Below are 27,712 nucleotides of genomic sequence, written 5' to 3'. Positions count from 1 at the left end.
GGAAAAGGAGAAATGAAAGCAAAATAAGGAAGCTTTGTCCCTGCTTGTTACAGTTGTACCTTCTCCAGCTTTTGAAGTCACCATCTCTTAGCTTCTTGCCCCCTGAAAATCAGCTGCTTTAAGTTTCTCTGTCTTATTTAGTCTGTGTGTGTGTGTGTGTGTGTGAGAGAGAGAAAGAGAGAGAGACAGTCTTGCTCTGTCACCCAGGCTGGAGTGCAGTGGTGCAATCTCGGCTCACTGCAACCTCCACCTCCACGTTCAAGCAATTCTCCTGCCTCAGCCTCCTGAGTAGCTGGGATTACAGGCGCGCCATCACGCCTGGCTAATTTTTGTTTTTTGTTTTTTTTTTTTGTAATAGAGACAGGGTTTTGCTATATTGGCCAGGCTGGTCTTGAACTCCTGACCTCAGGCGATCTACCTGCCTCAGCCTCCCAAAGTGCTGGGATTACAGGCGTGAGCCACTGCGCCCTACCCTTATTTAGTCTTAAAGAAAAGGATTTTGAATTTTAGGATGATTCATTCCAATGCTAGTTCTAGTCTCTGTTAATTTACCCAAGTGTGCTAGGAATTTAATAACATACATTATTTTCATAATAAAATAGTTTACTTCTTACTGACCTCACTGTCCAAGAAATGCACTAAGGTGAGGTGAGGAATACCCTTCATGGACTATAGGAGAATATGGGACTAGAAAAGAGGATTTTACCATAATGTTGAGTTTCCCCTCAATTAACTTTATGTTAATATTATGCAATAACTTTCTGAAGAAAGAAAACAGAACTCTTGAGTCATTAGGGAAAATAGGAATGTTCTGAATTGAAAATATATATTCTTTCTGATATTCTGTGTAGCTTATCTGCTTGGTGCATTATTTGATCCTAGTAGACATCCCCCATTATCCTACAAGTACTCCTTGTCACCTAGCAATGTGTACTCAAAGAAGGAGCTTAATTTTACCAAGAGAAGAAAATAAGACATAATTAGGGAGTACTCTAGAAGCCAATGATAAGACCCCTCCCCTAACAAATGAATAACAACAATTGGTGTGACACATTTGATGTGTTACAATTAATTACAAAGTAAGTCACGAGAAATGTGTTACTAATAAAAAAGTACCAACAGTTTGAAAGTGACATGTTTAACAATTAGAGCCAATTCAGCAGATTATCCCTATAATAATATTATGTTGATAGATGTGCATTCCAGTATGCTTTCTGGGAGAGAGAAGGGGAGAATTATGGGTAGCTACCAACGACTGATATTATTTTGTGAGAGTGTCCGTGGAAATGTGTCGAAAATGTGAACAACATCTGTCTTCTCTATAGTAATATGGGAAAGTTGAGAATAGCTAAGCTAAAAGGTGTTGGAAGTATACTTTTTTTTCACCAGCTTCCATTCCTCCTTCTCGTGGTAACAGCACCCTGATTTTAAAATGGGGAAACCCTGACACTCCTGGGCTTAAGATAGAACCAATCTTGCCCCTAGCTTCAAGAGTGGGCATAGGTCCCAAGGCCAGCCTGTCAAAGTTTTGTATCCCTCCAGCTACAATGACTGGTTGGGGAATGAGCATGTGACACAATCACAGCCTGCAAGACCTGTATCACGAGGTTCTTTGTTGCAAAGAAGAGTAGTCGATTTTGGCTGACTCAGAATTTGGTAGAAGTTACAAACTGTAAAATGTGGAATTGGCTGAATGGAGGGCGTGGGGATAGGGCAATGAGGACTCTAGTCCAAACTGGAAATTATGAATTCATGAAATATCTGTTGCCTATTGTTTTGGGGTAAGACCACAGGCCCACTGGAGTGTGGTATGAGAAGAAATGGTAGTGCTGGGCGCAGTGGCTCTCCCCTGTAGTCCCAGCACTTTGGGAGATAGACAGGTGGATTGCTTGAGCCTAGGATTTAGAGACCAGCCTGAGCAACATGGCAAAACCCTTCTCTACAAAATACATGCTGGGTGTGGTGACACACACCTGTAGTCCCAGCTACCCGGGAGGCTGAGATGGGAGGATCACTTGAGTGCAGGAGGTCGAGGCTGCAGTGAGCCATGATTGTGCCACTGCACTCAAGCCTGGGCAACAGAGTGAGGCCCTGTCTCAAAAAAAAAAGAAGAGAAAGAAATGATAGGAAAAATTCAGCATGTTGGCATATGTTGGCTCCTTTTGTAGGCTTCAGAAAGTGGCTCACGTCTGTAATCCCAGCACTTTGGGAGGTCGAGGTGTGTGGATCACGTGAGGTCAGGTGTTCGAGACCAGCCTGGACAAGATGGTGAAACCCCGTCTCTACTAAAAATACAAAAATTAGCTGGGTGTGGTGGCGGGCGCCTATAATCCCAGCTACTCAGGAGGCTGAGGCAGGAGAATTGCTTGAACCCGGGAGGCAGAGGTTGCAGTGTGCCAAGATCACACCACTGTACTCCAGTCTGGGCGACAGAGCAAGACTTTGTCTCAAAAAAAAGCAAAAAGCAAAACAAAACAAAAAACAAGAAAGAATACAAGAAAGTTACTCAGTAACTTAATCTGAAAGTGTTCTATCTAAAAGCATAGAGAGAATAATATATCGCTTTGCTAAGTGAAGTTCTTTCTGCCTATAGCCTGCAATATAAAATCCCATAGTTTAGAGCCCTATAGGGTAGAAAAAGTACCAAACTTGTCGGGCGAGGTGGCTTACACCTGTAATCTCAGCACTTTGGGAGGCTGAGGTGGGCGGATCACTTGAGATCAGGAATTTGAGACCAGCCTCGCCAATATGGCAAAACCCCATCTCTACTAAAAATACAAAAGTTAGCCAGGTGTGGTGGTGGGAGTCTGTAATTCCAGCTACTCTGAGGCAGGAGAATCGCTTGAACCCAGGAGGCAGAGGCTGCAGTGAGCCAAGATTGTACCACTGCACTCCAGCCTGGGCAACAGAGCAAGACTCCATCTCAAAAAAAATAAATAAAAAGCACCAAACTAAACTTAATGCAGAGGCAAGGAGGCAAAAGATTTAGCAAGAAATAAGACCAGAGTTCCAGGCTTCTGTCATGCACCTCCAGCTAAGCATTTTCCCAGAGAAGAGGGCAAAGCTCAGATTATGGGTATACATCTGCTCTTATGGCTTTTATTTTGAGCTACTTGGACGAGTACCATTAAATGGAGGTCAGGGGATGGCACAGCACTGAGGTTGATTCCTAGGAGTTTGAAATTCTCAGGTTTAAACATTTTATCTAGAAAAACATTTTTTGGGTGTGACAACTCAGACCAAAAGCTACTGAGCTTTTATGGGAACGTATTGCCAAAGAAACCCCAGGCCCAGCAATCTATTGTATTTTCTAGGTTTCCAATTTGTACCACAGCTAAAGTTGAGTAGGGCATGCCCAGAAAGGGCATTTCCATGTGCCCATCTCTGGCATAGCCGTGGAGAATAAGAGACAAGTAAGATCCTCTAGCAGGAAGAAGCAGGAGCCATGCTAGACCATAAAGAAGATCCCCATAGAGAGCGAGCCTCGAGTTTCCCAGTTACCTCGCCAAGGAACTCATTCTACTGCCAGGCAAGGAGTCTTCCATATTCCTGCCTAGCAGGACATAAATTATGCTACAGATCAACGATAACTGTGTGCTATTTTTCATCCATTCTCCTCTTTGCAGAATTAGAGTTTTCATTGTAATTACTCTGTTCCTATTTTTTAAAGATATATTGGCTAAGAGAGTTTAAGTTTTACCCAGTATAAGCGAATCTGGCCACTTCTCTCTCCCTCTACCATGACCACAGTTTAAGTTCCCACCATTTCCCCGCTAGACTTACGTAACAGCCCTCTAACTTCCCTACTTCCACGCTACACTCCGCCCTACAGTCTATTCTTCCCTGTACCCCAGTTCACATCACTCTCCTGTACAAAACTCTCCCATTTAACAAATATTAAGCATCTGCTTGCCAGGCCTCAAGGAGCCATATCCAAATTTGAGAAGGAAATCAGAAAGAAATCATCAGCCCAAAATCCTGGTCTTAGAGTTGAACAATGTAACCAAATAAGGCCCTGGGTTGTCTCTCACTGGGGAAGAGGTGTTGATAAGCACTCTGTTATACAGGCATGAGCATTTCTTGAATAACTCCTTATTTCTAACGGCATTCTAATTTTGTTTAGATAACCATTGTCCGTAACACCACAGACTGAAATGAAGTCAGACAGGTGGCCTGGGCCGGGCGCGGTGGCTTACACTGGTTAATCCTAGCACTTTGGGAGGCTGAAGCAGGTGGATTACTGGAGTCTAGGAGTTCGAGACCAGCCTGGGCAACATGGCAAAACCTCATCTTTACAAAAAATACAAAAATTAGTGGGGCATGGTGACATGTGCCTGTAGTCCCAGTTACTCGGGAGGCTGAGGTGGGAGGATCGCTTGAGCTCGGGAGATCGATGCTGCAGTGAGATGTCATTGTGCCACTGCACTCCAATCCGGGTGACAGAGTGAGACCCTGTCTCAAAAAAAATTAATTAATTAATTAAAAAAAAAAAAAAAAAGGCCGGGCCTGGTGGCTCACGCCTGTAATCCCAGCATTTTGGGAGGCGAAGACGGGTGATCACTTGAGGTCAGGAGTTGGAGACCAGCCTGGCCAACATGGTGAAACCCTGTCTCTACTAAAAATACCAAAAATTAGCCGGGCAAGGTGGCAGGCACCTGTAATCCCAGCTACTCAGGAGGCTGAGACAGGAGAATCGCTTGAACATGGGAGGCACACGTTGCAGTGAGCTGAGATCATGCCATTGCATTCCAGCCTGGACAACAAGAGCAAAACTCCATCTCAAAAAACAAACAAACAAAAAAAACAGCCTGGGACCAGATCATGCTGCTTGTAGGCCACTTAAGACTTCTGTATTACATTCTAAGTTCACTAAAATATAAACCCAATGAGGTCTTGAATTTTTGTCACTGTTGAATTACCAGAACAGTGCCTGACTCACAGTAAAGGCTTAATATTTGTTAAATAAATGAAAGAGTAATGGGAAAGTTTTGTACAGGGAAAAACAGACTGTAGGGTGGAGTGTAGTGCAGAAGTAGGGAAGTTAGAGGACTATCACATAAGACTAGGGGGAAACAAAGGGAACTTAAACTGTGTGGTCATGCTAGAGGGAGAGAGAAACGGCCAGATTCATATTATATTTTGAAGAGGCAGGGACAGAATTTGCTAATACGGACCAAAAGAGAAGTAGAGAAGAATAACAACAAAATGATTGAGCAATATTTAATTTGGAATCACATGGCTAAATAATATATATATATATTTTTTTGAGATGGAGTCTCACTCTGTCTCCCAGGCTGGAGTGCAGTGGCGCGATCGCAGCTCATGCAACCTCTGCCTCCAGGGTTCAAGCGATTCTTGTGCCTCAGCCTCCCAAGTAGCCGGGATTACAGGCATGAGCCACTGCGCCCAGCTAATTTTTGTATTTTTAGTAGAGACAGGGTTTCACCTTGCTGGCCAAGCTGGTCTCGAACTCCTGGCCTCAAGTGATCCACCCACCTCAGCCTCCCAAAATGCTGGGATTACAGGCTTGAGGCACTGTGCCTGGCCTCTTTCTTTCTTCTCTCTTTCTCTTTTACCTGAGATGGGGTTTCACTATGTTGCCCAGGCTGGATTCAAACTTCTGGGCTCAAGCGATCCTCCCACCTCAGCCTCCCTAGTAGCTGGGACTATGCAGGCATGCCACCGTCCCAGCCAGAATTTTATTTCTTTTTATGGCTGAATAATATTCCATTGTGTAGAATATTACCACATTAGGCTATCCATTCATCTGTTAGTGGACACTGGGTTGTTTCTACCTTTGGGCTTTTGTGAATAATGCTGCTAAGAACATTGGTGTATGAGTATCTGAATCCCTGCATTCAATTATTTTGGATCTAAATCCAGGAGTGGAAATGCTGGATTATATGGTAATTCTATGTTTAAGTTTTTGTGGAACCAACACACTGTTTTCCACTGCAGCTGCACCCTTTTACATTCCCACTAACAATGTACAAGATTTCAGTTTCTTCACATCCTCATCAACACTTGTTATATTCCAGGTTTTTTTTTTTTGTTGTTGTTGTTGTTGTAATAGCCATTCTAATGGGTATGAAGTGTATCTCACTGTGGTTTTGGTTTACATTTCCTTATAGGCTAGTGACGTTGAGCATATTTTCATGTGCTTATTCACCATTTGTATATCTGTTTTGGTGAAATATGTATTCAAGTCCTTTGCCCATTTTTAATTTTTCTTATTGTAGAGTTGTGGGAGTTCTTTGCATATTTTGGATATTAATTCTTTCATCAGATATATAACTTGTGGATATCTTCTCCCATTCTGTGTTGTCTTTACCCTCTCTTAATAGTGTCCTTTGGTGGACAAAAAAATTCTAATTTTGACAGAAGTCCAATTTATCTAACTTTTTTCTTTTTTTTTTCTTGAGACAGAGTCTCACTCTGTCATCCAGGCTGGAGTGCAGTGGCATGATCTCAGCTCCCTGCAACCTCCGCCTCACAGGGTCAAGTGATTCTCCTGCCTCAGCCTCCCAAGTAGCTGGGATTACAGGGGCCCGCCACCACGCCCGGCTAATTTTTGTATTTTAGTAAAGACAGGGTTTCACCATGTTGGCCAGGCTGGTCTCAAACTCCTGACCTCAGGCAATCCACCTGCCTCAGCCTCTCAGAGTGTTGGGATTACAGGCGTGAGCTACGGCGCCCGGCCCTAATTTTTTGTTGTTCTTTCTTGTGCTGTGGTGTCATAACCACTGCCTAATTCAAGGTCAGGAAGATTTACCCCTGTGTTTTCTAAGAGTTTTAGCTCTTACCTTTAGGTTTTTAGCCATTTTGAATTAATTTTTTATATGAGGTGGAGTAGTGTTCCAACTTCATTCTTCTCCATGTTGTTATTCAGTTGTCCAGCATGACTTTTTGAAAAGACTATTCTTTCCCACCTTGAATTGTCTTGGCACCCCATGTCAATTGAATGTGGTTTATTTCTACACCCTTAATTCTATTCCATTGATCTGTATGCCTTGACTACTATTGGTTTGAAGTTAAGTTTTGAAATTGAGAAGTACAAGTCCTCCAACTTTGTTCTTTTTCAAGGTTGTTTTGGCTATTCTGAAGCCTTTGAATGTCCATATGAATCTTAGAGCCAGCTTGCCAATTTCTGCAAGAAAGCCAGCTGAGATTTTAATACAAATTGTGTTAATTCTGTAGATCAATTTGGAGATTATTGCCATATTAACAACAGTGTCATGCTGGGTGCAGTGGCCCACACCTATAATTCCAGCACTTTGGGAGGCCGAGGCGGCCAACATAGGGAGACAAGCTGGTCTCAAACTGTTGGGCTCAGGCGATCCTCTCACCTCGGCCTCCCACAAAATAATTTTTAAAAAATCAGCTAAGCATGGTGGTGTTCACCATAGTCCAAGCTACTTAGGAGACTGAGGTGGGAAGAACTCTTGAGCCCAGGAGATCAAGGCTGCAGTGAGCTGTGAGTGCCACTGACTCCAGCCTGGGCAACAGAGGGAGACCCTGACGAAAGAGAGAGAAAGACAGAGCGAGAGAGAGAGAAAAGAAAAAATAACCTTAAAATGTTTTTCAAGACCCAAGTTTCCATGTCACTTAATTTAGTCTCCCCTCAGGCAGATTAAACACTGAGATCTCCTTATATCCACTTAATCCCAGAAATGTAGTACAGTTCTTGGCACAGAGTAAGAACTCAATATATACTGGCTGAAGGAATGAACAAATAAATGAATTGGGATGAAATGTTTATGTGACAGTCTCTACAACCAGACTGTGAGGGCATCAAGTACATGGAAGATGTTCTATTCATCTTTTTTCCTCCAGCACCTAACACAGTATCCAACACAAAATGAATGTGTACTAGATGCTATTTATTAAACTGTAGACAAGAGATAAATACTTTATTTCAAAAGTGCAAAGAAGGGAAGACAAATCACATTTCTTTTTATCATGTAAACTTGTACCAAAGACTTATGAATAGATTTATGAATTGGAGTAGAAAACATAGACATTTCTACCTTGAGGATATAGAAGGGAACTTAGGAAGTGAGAAGTCAGATTACCCTAGTCCTCTAGGGTGCTTAAAGCTAACTAGTCCCGTGAATGAGAATCTAACCTATGTGAAAATCTCCAGCCTGTACCTGTACAGCATCAGCCCTGGGACAACACAGTCAGGGGCAGGCTGTAGTCACATCTCTTAGCCTAAGAGTACACAGCTGTCAGGGAAAGTCCTGATGGCCACAGTGAAAAAGGTCATGGGTGGAGAGAAGCAAAGTAGGAAGGATCATTTGAAGCACAAACAAATGGGGAAACTGAACAGACAATCTCAGTATCACCACATCTGCTTCAAAAATAGCACACCAACTCCCTTCCAAAGTGCATCGTTACACTGCACCATCGTGGAAGAAATGGAAGAGCAGGATGGATTTGGCTGGCTGGAGTCACATCTTGGGGAAGCTGGCCAGGTTGGCAATGCCACAGGCGTTGTTCTTATTTCGAGCCATGAGGATATATCCTTTGTTTCCCCAGTTTTCTCCCCAGCTGTAAGACCAATCAAGAAAAATACTTAGTACTCTCAGTTTATTTATTCATTAAAATATTTACTGAGTATTGTGCGAGGTACTCATGGTACACAAAAATGAATATGATGTTTTTTAACTTTAAAGAGTTTAAAGTCGAGAAATAGGGAGAAGGCATAATACTGTAGGTATCAAAGGAGGGAAAGATTCCTTCTGATCAAGAGAATCTTAGAGGCTTGATGTAAGAGGTGGCATTTGAGCTGAGCCAAAAGGCTGAGTAGAATTTCGACCTGTGGGAAGGGGATGCCAGTGGAAGGGTGTGAAATGAACAACAGAGGCAGGAAAGTGTGGGGCACTGTTAGGATCATGTAGCTGAAAAGCAGTGTGCCTAACAGGGTGTAGTGGGAGAGATGTCTGGAAAGACAGATTGAGATCAGGTTGAATTACCTTTACTGCAAGGTTAAAAAGCTTCACCTTTACTCTGTGACCCATCATCGTGAGGAGCCAGTGAGGGATTTTGAGTGGGAGAGTGATATGATCAGAGCTGTATTTGGGGAATATTAATCTTGAAAATGTAAGTTTAGAGCATAAGAAAGAGGCTGAAGCTGGTGATCTTGATTTGGGAGTAAACCCCATGGGAGAGATGGATGAAACTATGAGAGTGGATGAGATTACTAAGGAAATGAGTAGCGAGACTAGAAGACGAGAGACGACATGAGACAGAGGAGAGAGAAAGAGGAGAGAGGAGAGATTGTCTGTTTATCTTCCTGAATTGTTTTCAGTCCTCTTTCCCCAACCAGCAACTTCTCTAATTACCCAACACATTTTATTTAAAACCTGTACCCTCCCCCACTCTCCCCTTCTCCAGGGGCCCCCAGTGTTCCTGATCCTGCCCGGGTGTGTCCTTTCTTCCTCCCAGCTCTCTTGGAAGCTATCTCCACACATGGTACCTGATCATGAAAGAACAGGGTAAGTGCTTGGACCTGGGAGTCAAGAGAAGGGACAACACAGGACAGAAGCTGTGGGAGACTTGGGAAGATGCTCAGGTTCACCTTGAGTTGGAACTGTGATATAAAAAGTTGCTTCAGGTTTGAACAACACCACCGCGTGAGTCTGTGAGCGACCCAGAGTCTAGGGCTCCTGCTCCTTGGAGGGTACTAAGGACAGGAGATTTAGCCAGTGCTGCTGCCAGGTTAATGGTGATCAGCCAGGAAAGGAAAACTATAATTGTTATCAATCTGCCCCTCCCCAAAAGTCACAAGGTGCCAAAGAGAAATGGGAAGCAAGGTACCCTGGAGTTTTCTTTGTTCCCCAACATAGGAAAGTAAACACTAACTTTTTTTGTTTATATCTTATTTCTAAAAAATGTTTCTCTTCACAATCTTTGGCAAGTTCTTATATACGTGTATCTTAAGTGTATTTTGAAGGAAAAAAACTGTTCAAAGGAATATTAAACTTTTACGCTGTTCCCCTACTGTTAAAGACAGATTGCTAATGGAAACCACCTAAGAAACTGATCACATTAGAGACAAAAGAAAGTAAAAATATGTAATTCCAAAGCTCCTGCTGGTTCTTTGTACTGCTTTATCTCATGGTTAGTTAGGTCTGTCTTATTGGGCTCTGAGCTCACTGAAGGTGTCATCTGCTCGTTGGTTTATGTATGTCACTAAGCACCTTGCACACAGGGAGCATCTGCCCAGCACATAATTGAGCACTACTGTCTGGCGGATATGGTTTGGATGTGTGTCCCCTCCCAGTCTCATGCTGAAATGTGATCCCCAATGTGGGAGGTGGGGCATAGTGGGAGGTGTTTGGGTTATGAGAGTGGATTCCTCATGAATGGCTTGGTGCCATCGCCTTGGTGATGAGTGAGTTCTCACTCTATTAGTTCATGCAAGAGCTGGTTCTTTAAAGAGTCGGCACCTCCCTCTCTCTCTTGCTCCCTCTCTCACTATGTGACATGCCTGCTCCCTCTTTTGCCTTCTGCCATGAGTAAAAGCTCCGAGGCCTCATCAGAGGCTGAGCAGATACTAGTGCCACGCTTTGTATAGCCAAACAAACCTGGTTTCTTTATAAATTACCCAGTCTCGGGTATTCTTTTGTGGCAATGCAAAATGGACTAACACACTGGCCATTAAGTGTCAGACTGAGAATTAAGAGCCTCTGACTGAGAAGATAGAAGTGAGAACTCTGAGATAATTTTTTCTTGATTTGGGACAGAGAAAGGAATATCGGGAAGCTGGAGGTGAGGTTGAGTGTTAAAAGGGTGACTGAATAACAAAAGTAGTGTTCCCATCATTACCTGTTTTTAATTATCCAGTGCTTGTTTCCCTTCTGGATTCCATATCCCACTGCCAAAACCGCATGGTTCAGATTATCGCTATTGCAGCTTTCATCAAAATACACACCTAGAATACAAACTACCAGCGTGAGGCTCTATGCAATCCAAGGGTCACCCTGTGGGATCTCCCAGTCTAGGAGACTGTTTGAAGAATTCCATCCGTGTCAGGAGGGTTTACCACAGAGATGCTGCTCCATACTGCAGCAGTTGTTAATTTCTCTCTGGCCACCTCCATGTGAATACAAAAACTAAGTACTGAAAATACCCAAGGTCCTTCGAGAAGCCATCAAGTTTGTATCATAAAAGACAGTGCTGTATAGGATCAGCAGCTTCTTACCTCTGCTGTAAAACTGGAAGGAGGTCAGGCTTGCATCAATGGCCACAGAGACAGGTCCCACTCGGGCCACTGCCCTCTTCAGGGCTTTCTCATTCCCCTCGGGGATCTCTCTGTACCCTCTGCATTTAGCTGCCTTGCCTGTTGGGTTGTACATACAACTCTCTTCCTGGAAGAAACAAGATTGTAATAGGACTAGGACAAAGCAATAGGCAATGAGTCAGTGAGTAAGAAACTCAACCAATATTTTGAGTGATGCCAGTGAACTAACAGAGGCAGCAGTCTAGGGTTTCTAGAGAGGGTCTGTTCTTCCTCAGAAAAACGAATATGAAAAGAGGATTCCCGCCTTCCACCACACATAAAAATCAACTACAGGCCGGGACGGTGGCTCACGCCTGTAATCCCAGCACTTTGGGAGGCTGAGGAGGGCGGATCACGAGGTCAGGAGATCGAGACCATCCTGGCTAACACAATGAAACCCCGTCTCTACTAAAAATACAAAAAAATTAGCCAGGCGTGGTAGCGGGCACCTGTAGTCCCAGCTACTGGGGAGGCTGAGGCAGGAGAATGGCGTGAACCCGGGAGGCAGAGCTTGCAGTGAGCCAAGATCGCGCCACTGCACTCCAGCCTGGGCGAGAGCGAGACTCCATCTCAAAAAAAAAAAAAAAAAAAAAAAAATCAACTACAGGTGTTTTAAGACATAAATGTGGGAGGAAAACAGTAGGGAAAGATTTCTGAAATAAGATTTTTTTAAAAAGCATAAACCATCTTCTGGCCACATAGTATGTATTAGCCTCAGGGGGCAGGAAGGCACCAGCTGCTGTGTGGGTAGGAGGCCAAGGCCAAGGCTTAGCTAGAGGGAAGACCTGGGCCCTCTGCACCTATATCAGGGGAACTGGTGTGATCCTTGTGCTCTCATCAAAGACAAAATATAAAAGTACATAACAAGACACTAAAATAGATTAAAGAACTTAGCAATTTAGCCTATGACTTCCAACACTATATTTTACAGGTAGTTAGCAATGTTTCATTGGCAAGCCACAATTATGGAATCGAGTAATAGCCCATGTTAAGGTGGTGTATTCTTTTCAGCAATTTATTTTCCTACAGACTACCCCTTCAGAACCCTAAGGTTGCATCCACAAGAACATATTATCTACTACTCAGCAGGCTGAGGCAGGAGGATTGTTTGTGCCCAGGAGTTTGAGGCTTTAGTGTACTGTGATCATGCTGTGAATAGCCACTCTACTCCAGCCTGTGCAAGATAGTGAGATACCCTCTAAAAAAATACATTATCTAACATTATCTAAATATTAACAGCAATAGCAGCATTTGATATGCCATTTTAAGATTACAGTGGTCTACTGCCTTGATATTTTTCAAGATACCTTTGTTTCTGCCACGTGCTCCAAATCCCTGATGCCTCCTGGTGCCAAAAATTACACAGAATTACAAGTGAAACAGAATATCTTGGAAATTGACTCAAAAAGATATTATGTGATGATACTTTAAAGTCAGAATAACCTGCATTATAGCTGGAACAAACTTATAATACCATCCCTTTAAAATGTTATCTGGCCGCCCTATCAGATCTCTTCTTTTTTATCTTTTTATTTTTTGAGACAGAGTCTCTGTTACCCAGGCTGGAGTGCAATGGCATGATCTTGGCTCACTGCAACCTCTGCCTCCTGAGTTCGAGCAATTCTCCTGCCTCAGCCTGCTGGGATTACAAGCGTGCGCAATCACACCTGGCTAATTTTTGTATTTTTAGTAGAGATGGGGTTTCACCATGTTATCCCAGCTGGTCTCAAACTCCTGACCTCAAGTGATCTGCCTGCCTCAGCCTCCCAAACTACTGGGATTATAGGTGTGAGCCACCGTACCTGGCCACATCTCTTCTTTTTTAAATTTTATTTTTTCTTACCTTTCTCCATTCATAAACGAATAAAACACATTACAAAAATTGCAAAGGAAAATTAATCATTTTACTAATTTTACTATATTAAAATTAACTTTTTTTTTTTTTTTTGAAACGCAGTCTTGCTCAGTTGCCCACGCTGGAGTGTAGTGGTGCAATCTCGGCTCACTGCAAGCTCCGCCTCCCGGGTTCACGCCATTCTCCTGCCTCAGCCTCCCGAGTAGCTGGAACTACAGGCACCTGCCACCATGCCCGGCTAATTTTTTTGTATTTTTAGTAGAGACAGGGTTTCACCATGTTAGCCAGGATGGTCTTGATCTCCTGACCTTGTGATCCACCCATCTCAGCCTCCCAAAGTGCTGGGATTACAAGCGTGAGCCACCGCGCCAGGCCTATTAAAATTAACTTTTCTAGATTGAAAGACATCATAAAAAGAATGAAAAGACAAACCTCAACTTTTAAATACATAGTATTGTATCCAAATATTCTCTTTAAACTTTTAAGAATCGCTAAGAAAGAGAAAAAACAATCCAATTAAAAATGGGTAAGAGGTGGGGCATGGTGGCTCACACCTGTAATCCCAGCACTTTGGGAGGCCAAGGCGGGCGGACCACCTGAGGTCAGGGGTTCAAGACCAGCCTGGCCAACATGGTGAAACCCTGTCTGTACTAAAAATACAAAAACTAGCCGGGCGTGGTTGCAGGTGCCTATAATCCCAGCTACTCAGGAGGCTGAGGCAGGAGAATTGCTTGAACCCAGGAGGTGGAGGTTGCAGTGAGCCAAGATCGCGCCACTGCACTCAAGCCTAGGTGACAAAAGCAAAACTCCATTTCAAAAAAAAAAAAAAAGGGTAGGCCAGGCATGGTGGCTTACATCTATAATCCCAGCACTTTGGGAGGTGGGAGGATTGCTTGAGCCTAGGAGTTTGAGACTAGCCTTGGCAACATAGCGAGACAATGTCTCTACCAAAAAAAACTGTTGTTGTTTTTGGGGACAGGGTCTCACTCTGTCACCCAGGCTAGAGAGCAGTGACATGATCATAGCTCACAGCAGCCTTGAACTCCCAGGCTCAAGTTGTCCTCCCAACCAGCCTCCTGAGTAGCTAGAACTACAGGTGCACGCCATCATACCTGGCTACTTTTAAAAAATTTTTCTGTAGAGATGAGGTCTTGCTATGTTGTACCAGGCTGATCTGGAACTCCTGGGCTTAAGTGATCCTCCCACCTCAGCCTCCCAAAGTGCTGGGATTACAGGCATGAGCCACCATGCCTAGCCTCTACAAAAAAAAATTTCAAAGGTTTTTTGAAATTGGTGGGCATGATGGCATGCACCTATATCCTAGCTATTTGGGAGGCTGAGGCGAGAGGATTGCCTGAGCCCAGGAAGTGGAGGCTGCAGTGAGCTATGACTGTATCACCACACTCCAGCCTGGGCAACAGAGTAAGACCCTATTTCAAAAAAATAAAAATAAAAACAAATGAGCAAGAGATAAAAACAGTTAATTCACTGAAGAAGAAATGCAAATGGCCAGATAAACATAGATAAAAAGGTGATTGAAGGGGATTTCTTATATATTGCAGGTATAAATTTTTCCAAATATTTTGGCAAACAATTTGACATTGTGTAGTAAAGTTGAAGACAGACATACCCTAAGACCCAGACAATTCAGTTCCAAGGCATCATATCCTAGTAAGAAATTCTTGCACATGTGCATGGGAGATATACCTAGGAATGTTTGCAGAAGATAAACATCCCTGGTAGATACATCTTACATTGTTACATACTAGTGGTATGAATTATACTGTCTTATCTCCTTAAGTGTCCATTTCCTCACCTATACATTCAAGATAAGTCTACCTTACAGAGTTGTTATAAGATTAAATGAAAAAAAGAAAAAGAAAAAATGCACTAAGGACACGGCTTAGAACACAGTAGCCATCATTTTTATTCTCAAACTTGCTGTCCCTGTTTCAGAGGTTTCTGTTGTGAAGGCCCTACATTATATTATCTATCAGACCCAGCTCTATGTGTATAAAAAACCCCTCAGGTTGCCTCCCTTTCAGATATGATTTCCTTCCTATGACTAGAGGATCATGCAGGAGGAACTGAGTTAATCCCTTATCTCTTATATGAAGCAACTTGTTTTTTCTCTCATTTTATAGATGTTAGCATGTAAACTTACATAATTTGCTGAAATGTTCTGAAAACTCACACTGAGATCATATAAAATAAAGCCACACAATTTGTGAAAATAGCATGGTGGGTTTGTGGGTTTGTTGTGGGAGTGAGGAATTGAGCAGAGGGTTATAGAACCCAGCTCGGAAGTCTATGGGGTAGGTAGCCTAGCCTCTGTTTTCTCTCCATGGCAGAGATGCAAATAGGAGCTATAGTAGCTTAAGCTCCCTAAATTCCCCCAGATTGTGGAAATCTTCTTGGCCTTCTGTGGGAAATTATTCCATCAAGAAAGCAGGATAGGATAACAGAAAACAGTATTTCTGGAATTGTTTCCAGTACAAAGTATCATGCTGGGGAAGGAGGAGCCCACAGAGCTGTATAATTGTGTGGAGCAATCTCACCTGTCCCACATATGGGTAGGCATCTTCAGAGTCAATACCCCGGTTCTTCTGCACATATTCGAAGGCATTGGTCATGTAGCCCCCTCCACAGCCATCATTCTCAGACACACAATCCACTAGGTTCTGGGGACTCAGATTTAAGAGTTTGCCAGTTTTCTTCTTGAGTTGGCCCTCCAGGGCACCCACAGAGCTAAAAGCCCAACAGGAACCACACTGACCCTGAAAGGCATACAGAGAAACTATCAATCTTTGCTGTTTACATTTTCTATATCTTCTCTCTACCTGCCTGAAGAAATTCCATGTGTTCTAAAAATTTCAGCACAAATGTTGTCATTGTTGTGAGTCTTCCTCTTCCGCTTAACATCTGTTGCACTGTTCTACTGCTATTGATTTTTGCTACCATTTTTACTATTAGCTACAGTAAAGCAGAGCACAGTACCAGCTTGGGAGGCATTTGTCCTGGGTGCTAACCCTGACTTTGCCACCCAGTAGCTATGTGACCCCGGGTAAGTTACTAAATTTGCCTGTGTCTCAGTTTCTCTATGCATAAAATATTGTTATAAGGATTAAATATTTAACTCATGTAAAGAGTTAAGAAGTTCCTGACAAACAATAAAATCTCAAAAAGTATTAGCTATTATTGTTTGTGCAGCTAGATTGTAGATTTTTCTTTCTTTCCTGTTCTATTTTTTTAGATTGAGGTTTCCTGAGGACACAGGTTGTGTCTTAGTCATCTTGAATCTCTGCTGCCTAACACTGCATCTGGTAGGTTCTGGGGGTCAAAAAGTGTTTGTTAAATGAACATTAAATCAATTGTTTATCTTGCTGATACAATCCTGTGTTGTTTGGGTTGTGAAAAAACTGACATTCTCATGCTAGTAAGAATGTAAGATTGCAAAAACTTTTTTGGGCTGGGCATGGTGGCTCATGTCTGTAATCCTAGCACTTTGGGAGGCCGAAGCGGGCAGATTGCTTGAGCCCAGGAATTTGAGACCAGCCTGGGTAGCATGGCAAAACCCTGTCTCTACAAAAAATTTTTAAAAATTAGCTGGGTATGGTGGCATGTGCCTCTAATCCCAGCTACTAGGGAGGCTGAGGTTGGAGAATCACTTGAGCCTGAGAGGTTGAGGCTGCAGTGAGCCATGATTGCGCCACTGGACTCCAGCCTGGGTGACAGAGACGCTGTCTCAAAAAAAAAAAAAAAAATTTTGGGGGGGGGAAAGGATTATTTGTGACCTAACAATTCCAATTTTAGGACTTATTTTGCATAAATATTTGTACATGTGCACAAAAACATATGCACAAGGGTGCTTATTGCAACACTATTTGTAATAAAGAAAAACCAGGCCGCGATGGCTCATGACTCTAATCCCAGCACTTTGGGAGGCTGAGGCAGGTGGATCACCTGAGGTCAGTTCAAGACCAGCCTGGCCAACATGGTGAAAACGCATCTCTATAAAAATAGAAAAATTAGCCAGGCGTAGTGGCGCGACTCAGGAGGCTGAGGCAGGAGAATCGCTTGAACCCGGGAGGTGTAGGTTGCAGTGAGCCAAGATTGCACCACTGCACTCCATCCTGGGCGACAAAGTGAGACTCTATCTCAAAAAAAAAAAAAAAAAAAAAAAAGGAAAAGAAAAAGAAAAACCAGAAACAACCCAAATGTACAGAAACAAATGAGGTTAAATAACAGAATGGGAATGGGGAGATGTACCTTAATTCCTTGCCCTCTCTTCCTGGTGCCCTTTCACCTCAAGAACAAAGCAGCAGAAAAAGGAAAAGGTCATGCCAGATTACATATGCACACCCAGAAGAAAGGAGAGTACCTGATTTTTGACAGGAGTAACATATCCTTTCTTTCGATAGTCGACAGAGTCTGGGGCTCTACCTTCCCAGTCTGGGATATAAAGGGTGTCATTACTGCGGGAATGAGACAGGGGTACTTTGAGTCCAGTCATCTTCTGAACCACCTCTTCACTGGTCTAAGACAAAGAAGAAAGAGGCCAGGCATCAGCAGGGAACTAAGGCAAATGGTGCAGGTGGGACAGGAGCTGAAGCTATACTTACCATGTCCCCCAGGTGGTTCATAGCCAGTTCATATGTATGGACACCAAGAGAAGCCTCAAGGTTATGGATGGAAATATACTTCAGGTTTTTTTCCCAAATTAAACGCCGAGAGATTTCATCCACCTAAACAAAGCATAGTCAGTACTTGTATAGACTGTCTACAGTTACATATGTAATATTGTGAAGGGTTTTAGGAGAATAAAGGAAACTCACAATCATAAAAGTTTACAGTTTAGTTGGGGAACTAACCATGGAATTAAGAGCCTGCAAGAAGAGATAATATGTAAACAAATACAACACAAAGCTCTGGAGAGACAGAAAAATTGCTTATAGATTAACAGCATTAATCTTAGAACTCTTCCCAAAAGAGAAATGTAACACACTTATAAAGCAAAGGAAGGATACAATCTGACAGAGGATGATTTGAAGCATAGGAATGAAAACCGTATGTTAACATGAGTTAGGGAAGAGGGACTGATTTGCTTGGAATAAAGCATTTGGATTGAAGAAGGGAGTCTGGAAGCTAAGATGAGAGAGCTCAGGTCTCAGCCTTCCTGCCATGCCCGCTCCAGGACCCCAGGCACCTTGTTGTTATATTGCTTCCTGTGGGTCTTCTTCCATAGCTCCCAGTGGGTGTCCAGTATCTCCTCAGGGTACAGAGCAAAGCTCACCACAGGTAGCAGCAGAACCTTGAGCCCCCACATCCTGCAGAAGAATGTAATTAGGGAAAACTCTTCCATTTGGCAGGGAAACAGAGGAAAACTAGGCTTTATGAGGAAGAGAAAGGTAGATGGAAAAAGGGTGATAAAACAATGATAGTCAGGAAGGGCCTGTGTTTAGATAGGATGCTGGTACATCTGGTTCCAAGGACTTTGATCTAGGGGGATTTAGCCATTTCTCTCTCTCTCTCTCTCTCTCGGGAGATTTAGCCAACACACACTCTCTATGTTTCTCTCTCTGTCTCTCTCTCTCTCTCTCACACACACACACACACACACACACACGTACACAACCAGAAATGGGATAGAAACTGGACAATCATAATGGGCTCAGTGCCTATTTCCTCCAGGGTCCCTAGCAGGCTTGGAGACAGACAAATAGCAAGGTGGTAGTGGTGTTCAGAATACACAAAGGAGAGATTTCCGTCTAAGTTTTGCTTCCTGATCATTTCTTCGAGGCATTCTTCTCTTTCTTGCCTAAATTCTGGTACTTTCCCAGATCTTGTCAGAAGAGGACAAGGGAAAATAGGACAATGTTTCCTGTTTTCTGAGACATTGTATATATCTCCTCATTCTCCTTATGCATTTCTTCTTCCTTTTTCTCTCCCTTCCCTCCTTAGGCAGGAAACTGCCCTAATCTTAACCAGATGCTGCGGGCAAGGTTTTTTATTTTTCCCCTAACAACAAAAACCCACTGTGGCTGCCGCAAAGGACAAGAAGCCTCAGATCCAAGGTTTGTTAGAAGAATGTTCAGACTGAAAAGCAATGTTCTATGATGATGAAATTCACAGCTTTTCATAAGTTTACTCTAGTTAGCTTCACTCATTTCTTGCATTGGCTTTCTTAATTACAAATCCTCCATTTTAAGAACAATTTGCAGCCTGCAGCATGACATATGGCTTACACAATTGCTTATAGTCCATTTACATGTAATTTTGCAAACTGGCAAAATGTCCAGTAGGACATTTAAAAACTAGAGTGTTAAGGGCTTTGAGATGTCTCAGTGAATAGGAAGCACTGAGCTACTACCTCCCCATACCACTCTCCTCCTCCTCACTAAGGAGTTAACCGTTTTGATCCTTGTTGGCCAAAGTAGAAAACACTGCAGAAAGGCCACTCTTGAAGGATGGGGAAATGATTCCCTATATACTTTGCTTTTACTAACAATCATGTATGTATATATATAAATCATACAAGGAATTCTACAGATTTCCAGGCAGATTTTATTTAGCCAGGGAATGACCTAAGAAGTGCATCTCTGTTTTCATCTGCAGAGGCTAAAAGTTTATTGTGATCCTCAAGTCACTACATCCCTAATACTCAGAGAATTGACAGGAATGAAAAGCTAAAAGATCTAGGAAGTTGCAAACGTTACCTGCTGATGGGAATCTGTTGTCTGGCTTCGTTTCGGCAGCAAAGTGTGGGCACACCATCAGGGGTGCTAGATTTATTCCATCGGGATTGCGGAAGTCAGCTCCAGTGGTCGGCTGGAAAATTTGGGTAAGAGGAGGAGGCGGGGATAGAAATGCTGAGAGAAGGAAGGGTAGGGAGGAGGGAAGGAGGCAGTGGATTTGCAGTGTTTCTGTGTGTATGCAGCATGTGTGCCAGGGTAGGGAATTACTAGGTATTTAGTCTCACAAGACTGTCTTTGGTGGCAAATAACAAGACCTCAATATCTATTGACTCAAATAGGAGCTTACTTTCTCTTTTGGTGAGTAAAAGGAAGGACACAGCCCTAGTCTCTCCCATCCTTCTTCTTCAATATCTTTATTTTAATATTGGGGGATTATATCTTTTCCTACCCCTTTCCTGTTAGGATTTACCTCTCCAACATTGAAACCTATTTTCAAATTTGTGTCTGACTCTCACCTCTGGGATGCAGTAATGAACATAAAAGGCTATAAAAGAGTAATGTAATGGAAGCCATAGGCTCCAGAATTCTTTGTATTTTTATAAGCTTGTTGGTTGCAAGTTGTCATTACTTCCAGGCAGAATAGTTTTCCCAGCCTAATGTGGTTTTGCTGAAGGAGGATATGCCCAGAAAGTCCAGATGAAACTGTCTTTAAAAGTAACCAAAAACAGCAGTCCTGGTTATTTATGACAGCTATTGAATCAATGAAGTAAGTTCTGATGGACTCACATGTGACTCTGTTGCTAAAACTCTCAGGTGGTGGGATGCCCGATAAACATCATCTGTCTCAATTAAAATCCCCAATCTAGGACAAGTCACATGAGCTTCTCCAAATGCTTCCCCAACATCCAAGCATGTGACAGATCATAAGAATCTAGCTGAGTCCTCAAACCACACCCCAAACTTCATTTTCTTCCATAAACAGATGTGGGGAAGGAGAAAAAAAGGCTTCTTGGAATAGAAAGGATAATAAATGGGATCTGTAATAGACTCAGTTTCTAGCTGGATTCCATGCATAAACCCTCAAAATACAGGCTTATGCCTCTGGATTTTAAGAGCTGCTAACAGGCTAGGCGCGGTGGTTCACGCCTGTAATCCCAGGCCTTTGGGAGGCCAAAGCACGTGGATCACCTAAGGTCAGGAGTTCCAGACTAGCCTGGCCAACATATAGTGAAACCCCATCTCTACTAAAAAAAAAAACCACAAAAATTAGCTGGGCATGGTGGCACACACCTGTAGTGCCAGCTACTTGGGAAGCTGAGGCAGGAGAATTGCTTGAACCCAAGGGGCAGAGGTTGCAGTGAGCCAAGATCATGCCACTGCACTCCAGCCTGGGTAACAGAGCGAGACTCCATCTCTCACACACACACACACACAAAAAGAAAAAAAAAAAGTTGCTAATGAACCAACATAGTCTCCTAGAGGGAAACCAGGTCCAGACTTGAACAGTTTAAATTTCACTCATTTTAATCCAGAAAAGGACATACTGGGGGAAGGCATCCAGATGTGCCCTAGTGGTTTTCAAGTCCCAACTCTTCCCCTCTCTCCCAAGAACCCAGGCAACGCCCACCCCAAAACCCCCACCTCATGGTCAGAGCATTCCTGCTGATGTTACTCAGAATGTGTCAGGATCAGGAGGACAAGTGAGGGGGGAGGCGTGCAATGTGATCAGAACCCTATGATTTCTGATTCCTGAAATTAAAGACACAATGTGCCTTATGTTTGTATGTCTGGAGCTTAAACTATAGATTCCTCTAGTTGTGGGTGCCTGTTGTTTATGAACTGGAAAGGAATGATAAAGCCGCAATCAAGATCACACAACACAAGAAATTTTACAAAAGGAAAAAATATTTTGTTTGAAAATCTTTGCTACATGTCATTATTTTTGCCACTGTAAAGCTTAGCACAGATGCCAGCAATACAGAAATGGCCAACAAGAAAACAAAACAATCAAAAATAAAACCCTGAAGGAAAAGCAAAAACAAAACCCCCAGAGCATCTTCTCGCTATCCTCCCCTTCCCCAAAAGCCCTATAATAACTGTACAATATTATAGTCCTGATCACATTTAAAAAGTCAATTATTAAAAAACAAGGGTTCCATTGGAAACTCAACTTTTTGGTTTCGTAAATTGTGATATAAATATATATGTATACTGTAAGTGTGCACATAGAATAAAAAAATAAACTGTCTCCTTTTTTACTCCACTACCTGGCACCAGACTGGAGACATAAGGAAGGGAAACTCAGCAAATGGACATTCCTTTGGCCTCTTCAAGGCCATCCTTGCTCCTCAGTCCCCTATGACTACATTTAATATATCTTCTCATTAATTCAGTCTTGCACTTTAGCTACTGGCCAAAGCCAATTTAAAAAAAAAAAAAAAAAAGCTGGTATCTACGACTGTTACCTGAGGAAGGTAAAGGGTGAGGGTAGTAACCTGTATCCGCATTTATATGGCTATTGTTAATTACCAAGTGACCCTGTTGAGATGGGTGTCCAGGCCCCATCTATCATACGGAATTATGATACTTGCACTCTAAAGCAAAACCCAATCTCAAGATTGGAGGGAGCAAAGAGGAAAAACCTCTTAGGGCCAGAGAGACTTAAATCTCAGTTGCTTGCTAAACTGGGTATTTTGAGTATGGGATGAAAGAGGCTACTTTGCAAGAGGGCTTCGTATTTGGTTTACACTCCAACAATGAGGATTTTCACTGGGACGGCTAATCCAAGAAGTTGAGTTTCCATGCAGAAATAACCTCTACAGAACACACATCATATGTGATTCTGACAGAAAAATGCAGCATTATCTTTATGGCCAAGTCTCGGGTTCCAGAAAGTGTTTATCTTGCCAGCCTATTTAGGTAATGTTTGCAGATCTTCCAGATAAGGTGAGAGCACCAAAAGCAGGAGTAACCCAGCTTTATCACTGAATGTGTTCAATAACAGACAATTGTATCAACAGCCGACTTTCTATATTTGCTTTACAGTTGTATATTGGCTGGGCATGGATGCAAGCGCAGCAAAGACGTTTATTTAAATATTCTTTGGCTGCAATACTAAGTGGAAAATACCTGGAAGATTTAACTCCTTAGGACTCTTTGAAAAGTACACAGAAAGACAAAGGTAAAATCGGGGACAAATTTTGCATAACTCCCTAATAGGGAGAAAGGGTGAAATACAGAAGCATGTGTGCGCACACACACACACACACATACACGTACACACACACACACACTCTCTCTCACTTACTCACATGTTTCTTTCCAGAGGGACTGCTCACAGGCAGCAAAAAGAGCCTATGCTCAAACTTGCTAAAGCCCCATATATACCTACAATGTTTCATGGTTCTCAAATATGAGGACATTTCTCCTCTCCTCCACTCTCTTCAGAATTTCTTTCCAAAAACAAGCCATACTATCCAAGGCAAACAGTGGATGTCAGGTTCTTCTAACCTGCCTCTTGATCTCAGCACAAATCAACACTATACAATTTCAGGTCAGGAGACATAAGGAAAGGTGTTTTAACTTCACCCAGCCTCAAATTTTCAGACAGTCCTAAAAGCCTTGGAGATTCATTCCATTTCTTCTATAAATGTTACCTTAGAGAGGCAACAGAGCAGGGGAACAGCCAGAAGGGAAAGGGGGTACATGTCAGGGGTGAGGGAAGGGAAGGGAGAGGAACTTTTATTCTGTTTACAGAAAGATTTGCTTTTTAAAAACAAACAGTGATTTTTTCTCCCCCACCCCTTATCCTCACCCCAATAGTTCTATTCTGAAAAGGGGGGAAACATAGTTAGATCAGGGAATTCTTCATTGTTGTAGCTGTTGCTCTGATCTCCCAGCATGGACAGCATCTCCTGATAAAAGAAAAAGATTAAGTTTGGGTCACATACCTTGATCTCTTACACTTACCAAGTTCTACTCCACCATTCCCCTGCACTACCATCCCTGACCCCGAGTCTTTGCTGTGCTGAGCTCTTAGCCTTCCTTACTTCCAACAACTTTGACTCCTTTAGATCGCAGCCTTTTTTCCTAATCCCTTCTGTCTTCCTCCTACAGTTCCACCTTTTTCCTTTTCCTAGTTCTCAATATTTTCAAAGGGAGAAAAATCTGCTTGCTGTATTTCATATAACCCCCTATAGACATATATGGAGTCTCTTATCCTATTTGTTTTCCACCAAGACCTGTTTTGCTTTCTTTCAATCTTTGCTTTAAACCAGCTCTTCCTTTGTCCTGCCTAAGATTACGCCATTCACTCTTGCAGTCCCTCAGGACTTGTGTAAATAGACCATTATGGCTATAATCATTATGTTCTATTTCATTTATTTTTTATAATTTTTTAAATGGAACACTTCATGAATTTGTGTGTCATCCTTACGCAGGGGCCATGCTAATCTTCTCTATATTCATTCCAATTTTAGTATATATGCTGCTGAAGCGAGCACTACTTTTTATTTTTAATCATTCTGTCTCTTTTAAACCCAAAGCTACTGTGACTTGGGTATATGGAGCTATTTGAATGAGCTAAAGTAACTTTCTTTGGTATCTTCCTATGGTGCTAAATTTGTCTGTTCTGGTTAAATGGTATGTATCACACTCAATTCATACTCCTTTTTTGTTTGTTTGACAGGGACAGGATCAGGCTAGTTGCTCAGCCTGGCTTTGAACTCATGGCCTCAAGTGATCCCCTGCTTCAGCCTTCTAAGGGGCTGACATCATATACACAAGCACCACTGCATCTAGCTTCTGCAATCTTTTCAATAACTGACAGTGATCCCTACATTTATCCCTCTCTGTCTTCTCACATATACCCCCAACCAAACACCTCAATCCAGGCATGCTTCCTTCACTGTCTCTCCTCCTCCTGGACCCTTTCTCTTCCAGCTTCTAATTTTTGAAAGTCTTTTCACTGTCTTACCTGGAAGACCTCAGGCTGGCCAGGTTGCTGTGCTGGCGGTTGTTGAACATGTTGCTCACTAGAACTTGAACGATGATGAGGCTGCTGGCCCTGCCACTGTGGCCAGACACCCACACCCTCTGCTGTCCGTGTCTGGAATTGTCCTGCAGTCTGTCCAGTCTCAGGAGCTAGAAATACAGCAAGGAAGAATAAACAACTCCAATCTACACAATTCCATTGTGTACTAATGCCACAAGTAAACAACTATAGGTAAGCCATTAATTTTACCTAGGATAACTCTGTCCTTCTCTCTGCCAATCAATGCCTTTTCTATCTCAAAACTCAGCCCTAAATTAATTCTTCTTCTCCAGGCAGCCTTTCCATAGAGTTCTTTACTCATTTAGGTTAAATGTGCATACTATTAAATGTATAAAAATTCACATGATTTTTGTTATATGTGCTAAAGTATTTTTCGTGTGGGTAGTTTTTTTTTTTATTTTTTATTTTTTTGAGACGGAGTTTCGCTCTTGTTGCCCAGGCTGGAGTGCAAAGGCGCGATCTCAGTTTACCGCAACCTCTGCCTCCTGGGTTCAAGCGATTCTCCTGCCTCAGCCGCCCGAGTAGCTGGAATTACAGGCATGCGGTACCACACCCGGTAGAGACAGGGTTTCTCCATGTTGGTCAGGCTGGGGTTGAACTCCCAACCTCAAGTGATCCGCCTGCCTCTGCCTCCCAAAGTGCTAGTATTACAGGCGTGAGCCACCGCACCCAGCTGGTAGGTTTTAAATTCTAAATAGATTGTCACCTTGCATTTCCCTACAATCAGGTCAGTGTACCCACAACACAGGCAAACAACTTTAACTACCAAATCCTTTCTCTTTAGTGGTGCGATTTTCCTGTTACTCTCCTTATGGTCTGGACTCACCAAAGTTAGATCCACGATTGGTGAGACTAGGGTAGGCAGCAGCACCAGGCGATGCAGTTGGGGCACCAGGGAGGGACATGGAGCTGAAGGAGGATGGAGTCTGAAAGCTGCCCACACCAAATTGGGAAGTACGAGTCTTAGCAGTAGCCTGGGTAGCCACCTGCTAAAGAGAGATGGAGAGGGGATATAGAACAAATACAGCATTAACATCATTGCACATACCATGCCTATGAGAGTCAACACTGTCAATCACTGCATCCTTCTGAACCAAGCTCATCACTTATTTCCTATTGTATATTTCTTCCAATTAACTCTCAATCTCTCTTGACACTATTTTTTAGGCAGCTGAGATAAAAATACAAAAAAGCAATGAACTATGGGATTAATAAAAATTGTAAGAATTAAATGAAAGCATCTTATAAACTGTGAAGTTATATAAAACTAGAGGCATTCATAACAGTAAAGTATTATATGCAGGCCAGGCGGGGTGGCTCATGGCTCATGCCTATAATCCCAGCACTTTGGGAGGCCAAGGCAGGCAGACCACCTGAGGTGAGGAGTTCCAGACCAGCCGGGCCAACATGGTGAAACCCCCGTCTCTACTAAAAATACAAAAATTAGCTGGGCATGGTGGCACGTGCCTGTAATCCCAGCAACCCAGGAGGCTGAGGCAGGAGAATCACTTGAACCCAGGAGACAGAGGTTGCAGTGAGCCAAGATCGCGCCACTGCACTCTAGCCTGGGCAACAGCGAGACTCTGTCTCAAAAAAACAAACAACAACAAAAAAAGTACCATATGCAGAGAAAAACTACTCTGCACCATTATTCTGTCTGTTCTGCATTCATTTGTTCCTAATGATGTATTTTTTATAAAAACTATTTTCTCATGAGAGTTCTGTATATGCATTATAGAATATTCGGAAAGTGAAGGAAAATATAAAGAAAATAAGAATCATTCATAATTCCATGGTTAACATGTTTGGATAATTTCTTCCAGTTTCTATTTTCTCATGCATTTTGTACACAATTGAGATCATATTGCATATAACATTCTGGAACCTGCTTTTGGTTTTGACTTTTTAAAACTATTACTTGTATAACATAAATATATAGTAATATTAAAGAATCTTTCTCTAGACAATGTATTTATTGTGCGTTATATTATATATATGAATATTATAAAAGAATTTTTCGGCTGGATGAGGTGGCTCATGCCTGTAATCCCAGCACTTTGGGAGGCCGAGGAGGGCGGATCACGAGGTCAAGAGATCAAGACCATCTTGGCTAACACGGTGAAACGCCGTCTCTACTAAAAATACAAAAAATTAGCCAGGCGTGGTGGCGAGCACCTTGTAGTCCCAGCTACTCGGGAGGCTGAGGCAGGAGAATGGCATGAACCCAGGAAGCGGAGCTTGCAGGGAGCCGAGATCGCGCCACTGCACTCCAGAGCCTGGGCAACAAAGTGACAGTCTGTCTCAAGAAAAAAAAAAAAAAGAATTTTTCAGCCAGGCGCGGTGGCTCACGCCTGTAATCCCAGCACTTTGGGAGGCTGAGGTGGGCAGATCACAAGGTCAGGAGGTTGAGACCATCCTGGCTAACATAGTGAAACCCCATCTCTACTAAAAATACAAAAAAAAAAAAAATTAGGCGCAGTGGCGGGCGCCTGTACAAGTCCCAGCTACTTGGGAGGCTGAGGCAGGAGAATGGCGTGAACCCGGGAGGCAGAGCTTGCAGTGAGCCAAGATCGCGCCACTGCACTCTAGCCTGGGCGACAGAGCAAGACTCTGTCTCAAAAAAAAAAAAAATAAAAAAAGAATTTTTCAACTTTTTTGTAAACAGACATCACTGTAAGTTAGTCATTAATTTTCTCCTTTGCTCCTGCCTTATGGAGTCCTAAACAAAGAGGAAACATCTTAGAATTTACTCCAAAACAAATCTGAAAATCAGACGTGCTCAAAATGTTCCAAGTGAGCAATTCTGATTTAAGGTGAAAACCACA

The 27,712-nt window shown here is 42.7% G+C and overlaps 2 protein-coding genes and 1 non-coding gene across 27 annotated transcripts in view; all 3 read right to left on the bottom strand.

Moving 5' to 3' along the window:
• Positions 1-7,877: 7,877 nt before the first annotated feature.
• Positions 7,878-21,948, bottom strand: CTSK (cathepsin K). The gene is made up of 8 exons (XM_001171151.7): positions 19,856-21,948; positions 18,346-18,466; positions 17,762-17,884; positions 17,521-17,676; positions 15,698-15,916; positions 11,207-11,372; positions 10,831-10,936; positions 7,878-8,550 (listed from the first exon to the last, which is right to left on the bottom strand). The coding sequence occupies exons 2-8, from the start codon at positions 18,463-18,465 to the stop codon at positions 8,451-8,453; spliced, it is 990 nt and encodes a 329-aa protein (XP_001171151.1). The 5' UTR covers position 18,466; positions 19,856-21,948; the 3' UTR covers positions 7,878-8,450.
• Positions 21,722-27,712, bottom strand: part of ARNT (aryl hydrocarbon receptor nuclear translocator) — a 66,607-nt gene continuing 60,616 nt past the window's right edge. For 16 of the 25 annotated variants that reach the window (XM_009430835.5, XM_063813945.1, XM_009430790.5 and 13 more), the window contains 3 exons: positions 25,714-25,876; positions 24,810-24,976; positions 21,722-23,748 (listed from right to left, as the gene is read on the bottom strand). In XM_009430835.5, coding sequence (XP_009429110.4) covers positions 23,659-23,748; positions 24,810-24,976; positions 25,714-25,876 — 420 coding nt within the window. In that variant the 3' untranslated portion in view covers positions 21,722-23,658. The remainder of the gene's footprint in view (positions 23,749-24,809; positions 24,977-25,713; positions 25,877-27,712) is intronic. The other 9 variants (XM_063813949.1, XM_054670699.2, XM_009430839.5 and 6 more) reach the window with 1 other exon arrangement.
• On the bottom strand, positions 24,229-24,336 carry LOC112206981 (U6 spliceosomal RNA). Its single transcript, XR_002941459.2, has one exon. It is a non-coding gene; the product is annotated as a U6 spliceosomal RNA (small nuclear RNA).

Source organism: Pan troglodytes, chromosome 1, assembly GCF_028858775.2.
Source record: "Pan troglodytes isolate AG18354 chromosome 1, NHGRI_mPanTro3-v2.0_pri, whole genome shotgun sequence".
In the NCBI taxonomy this organism is placed as follows: Eukaryota; Metazoa; Chordata; class Mammalia; order Primates; family Hominidae; genus Pan; species Pan troglodytes.
The sequence above is the reverse complement of the archived record's forward strand: the minus strand, read 5'-3'. Positions and strand labels throughout refer to the sequence as shown.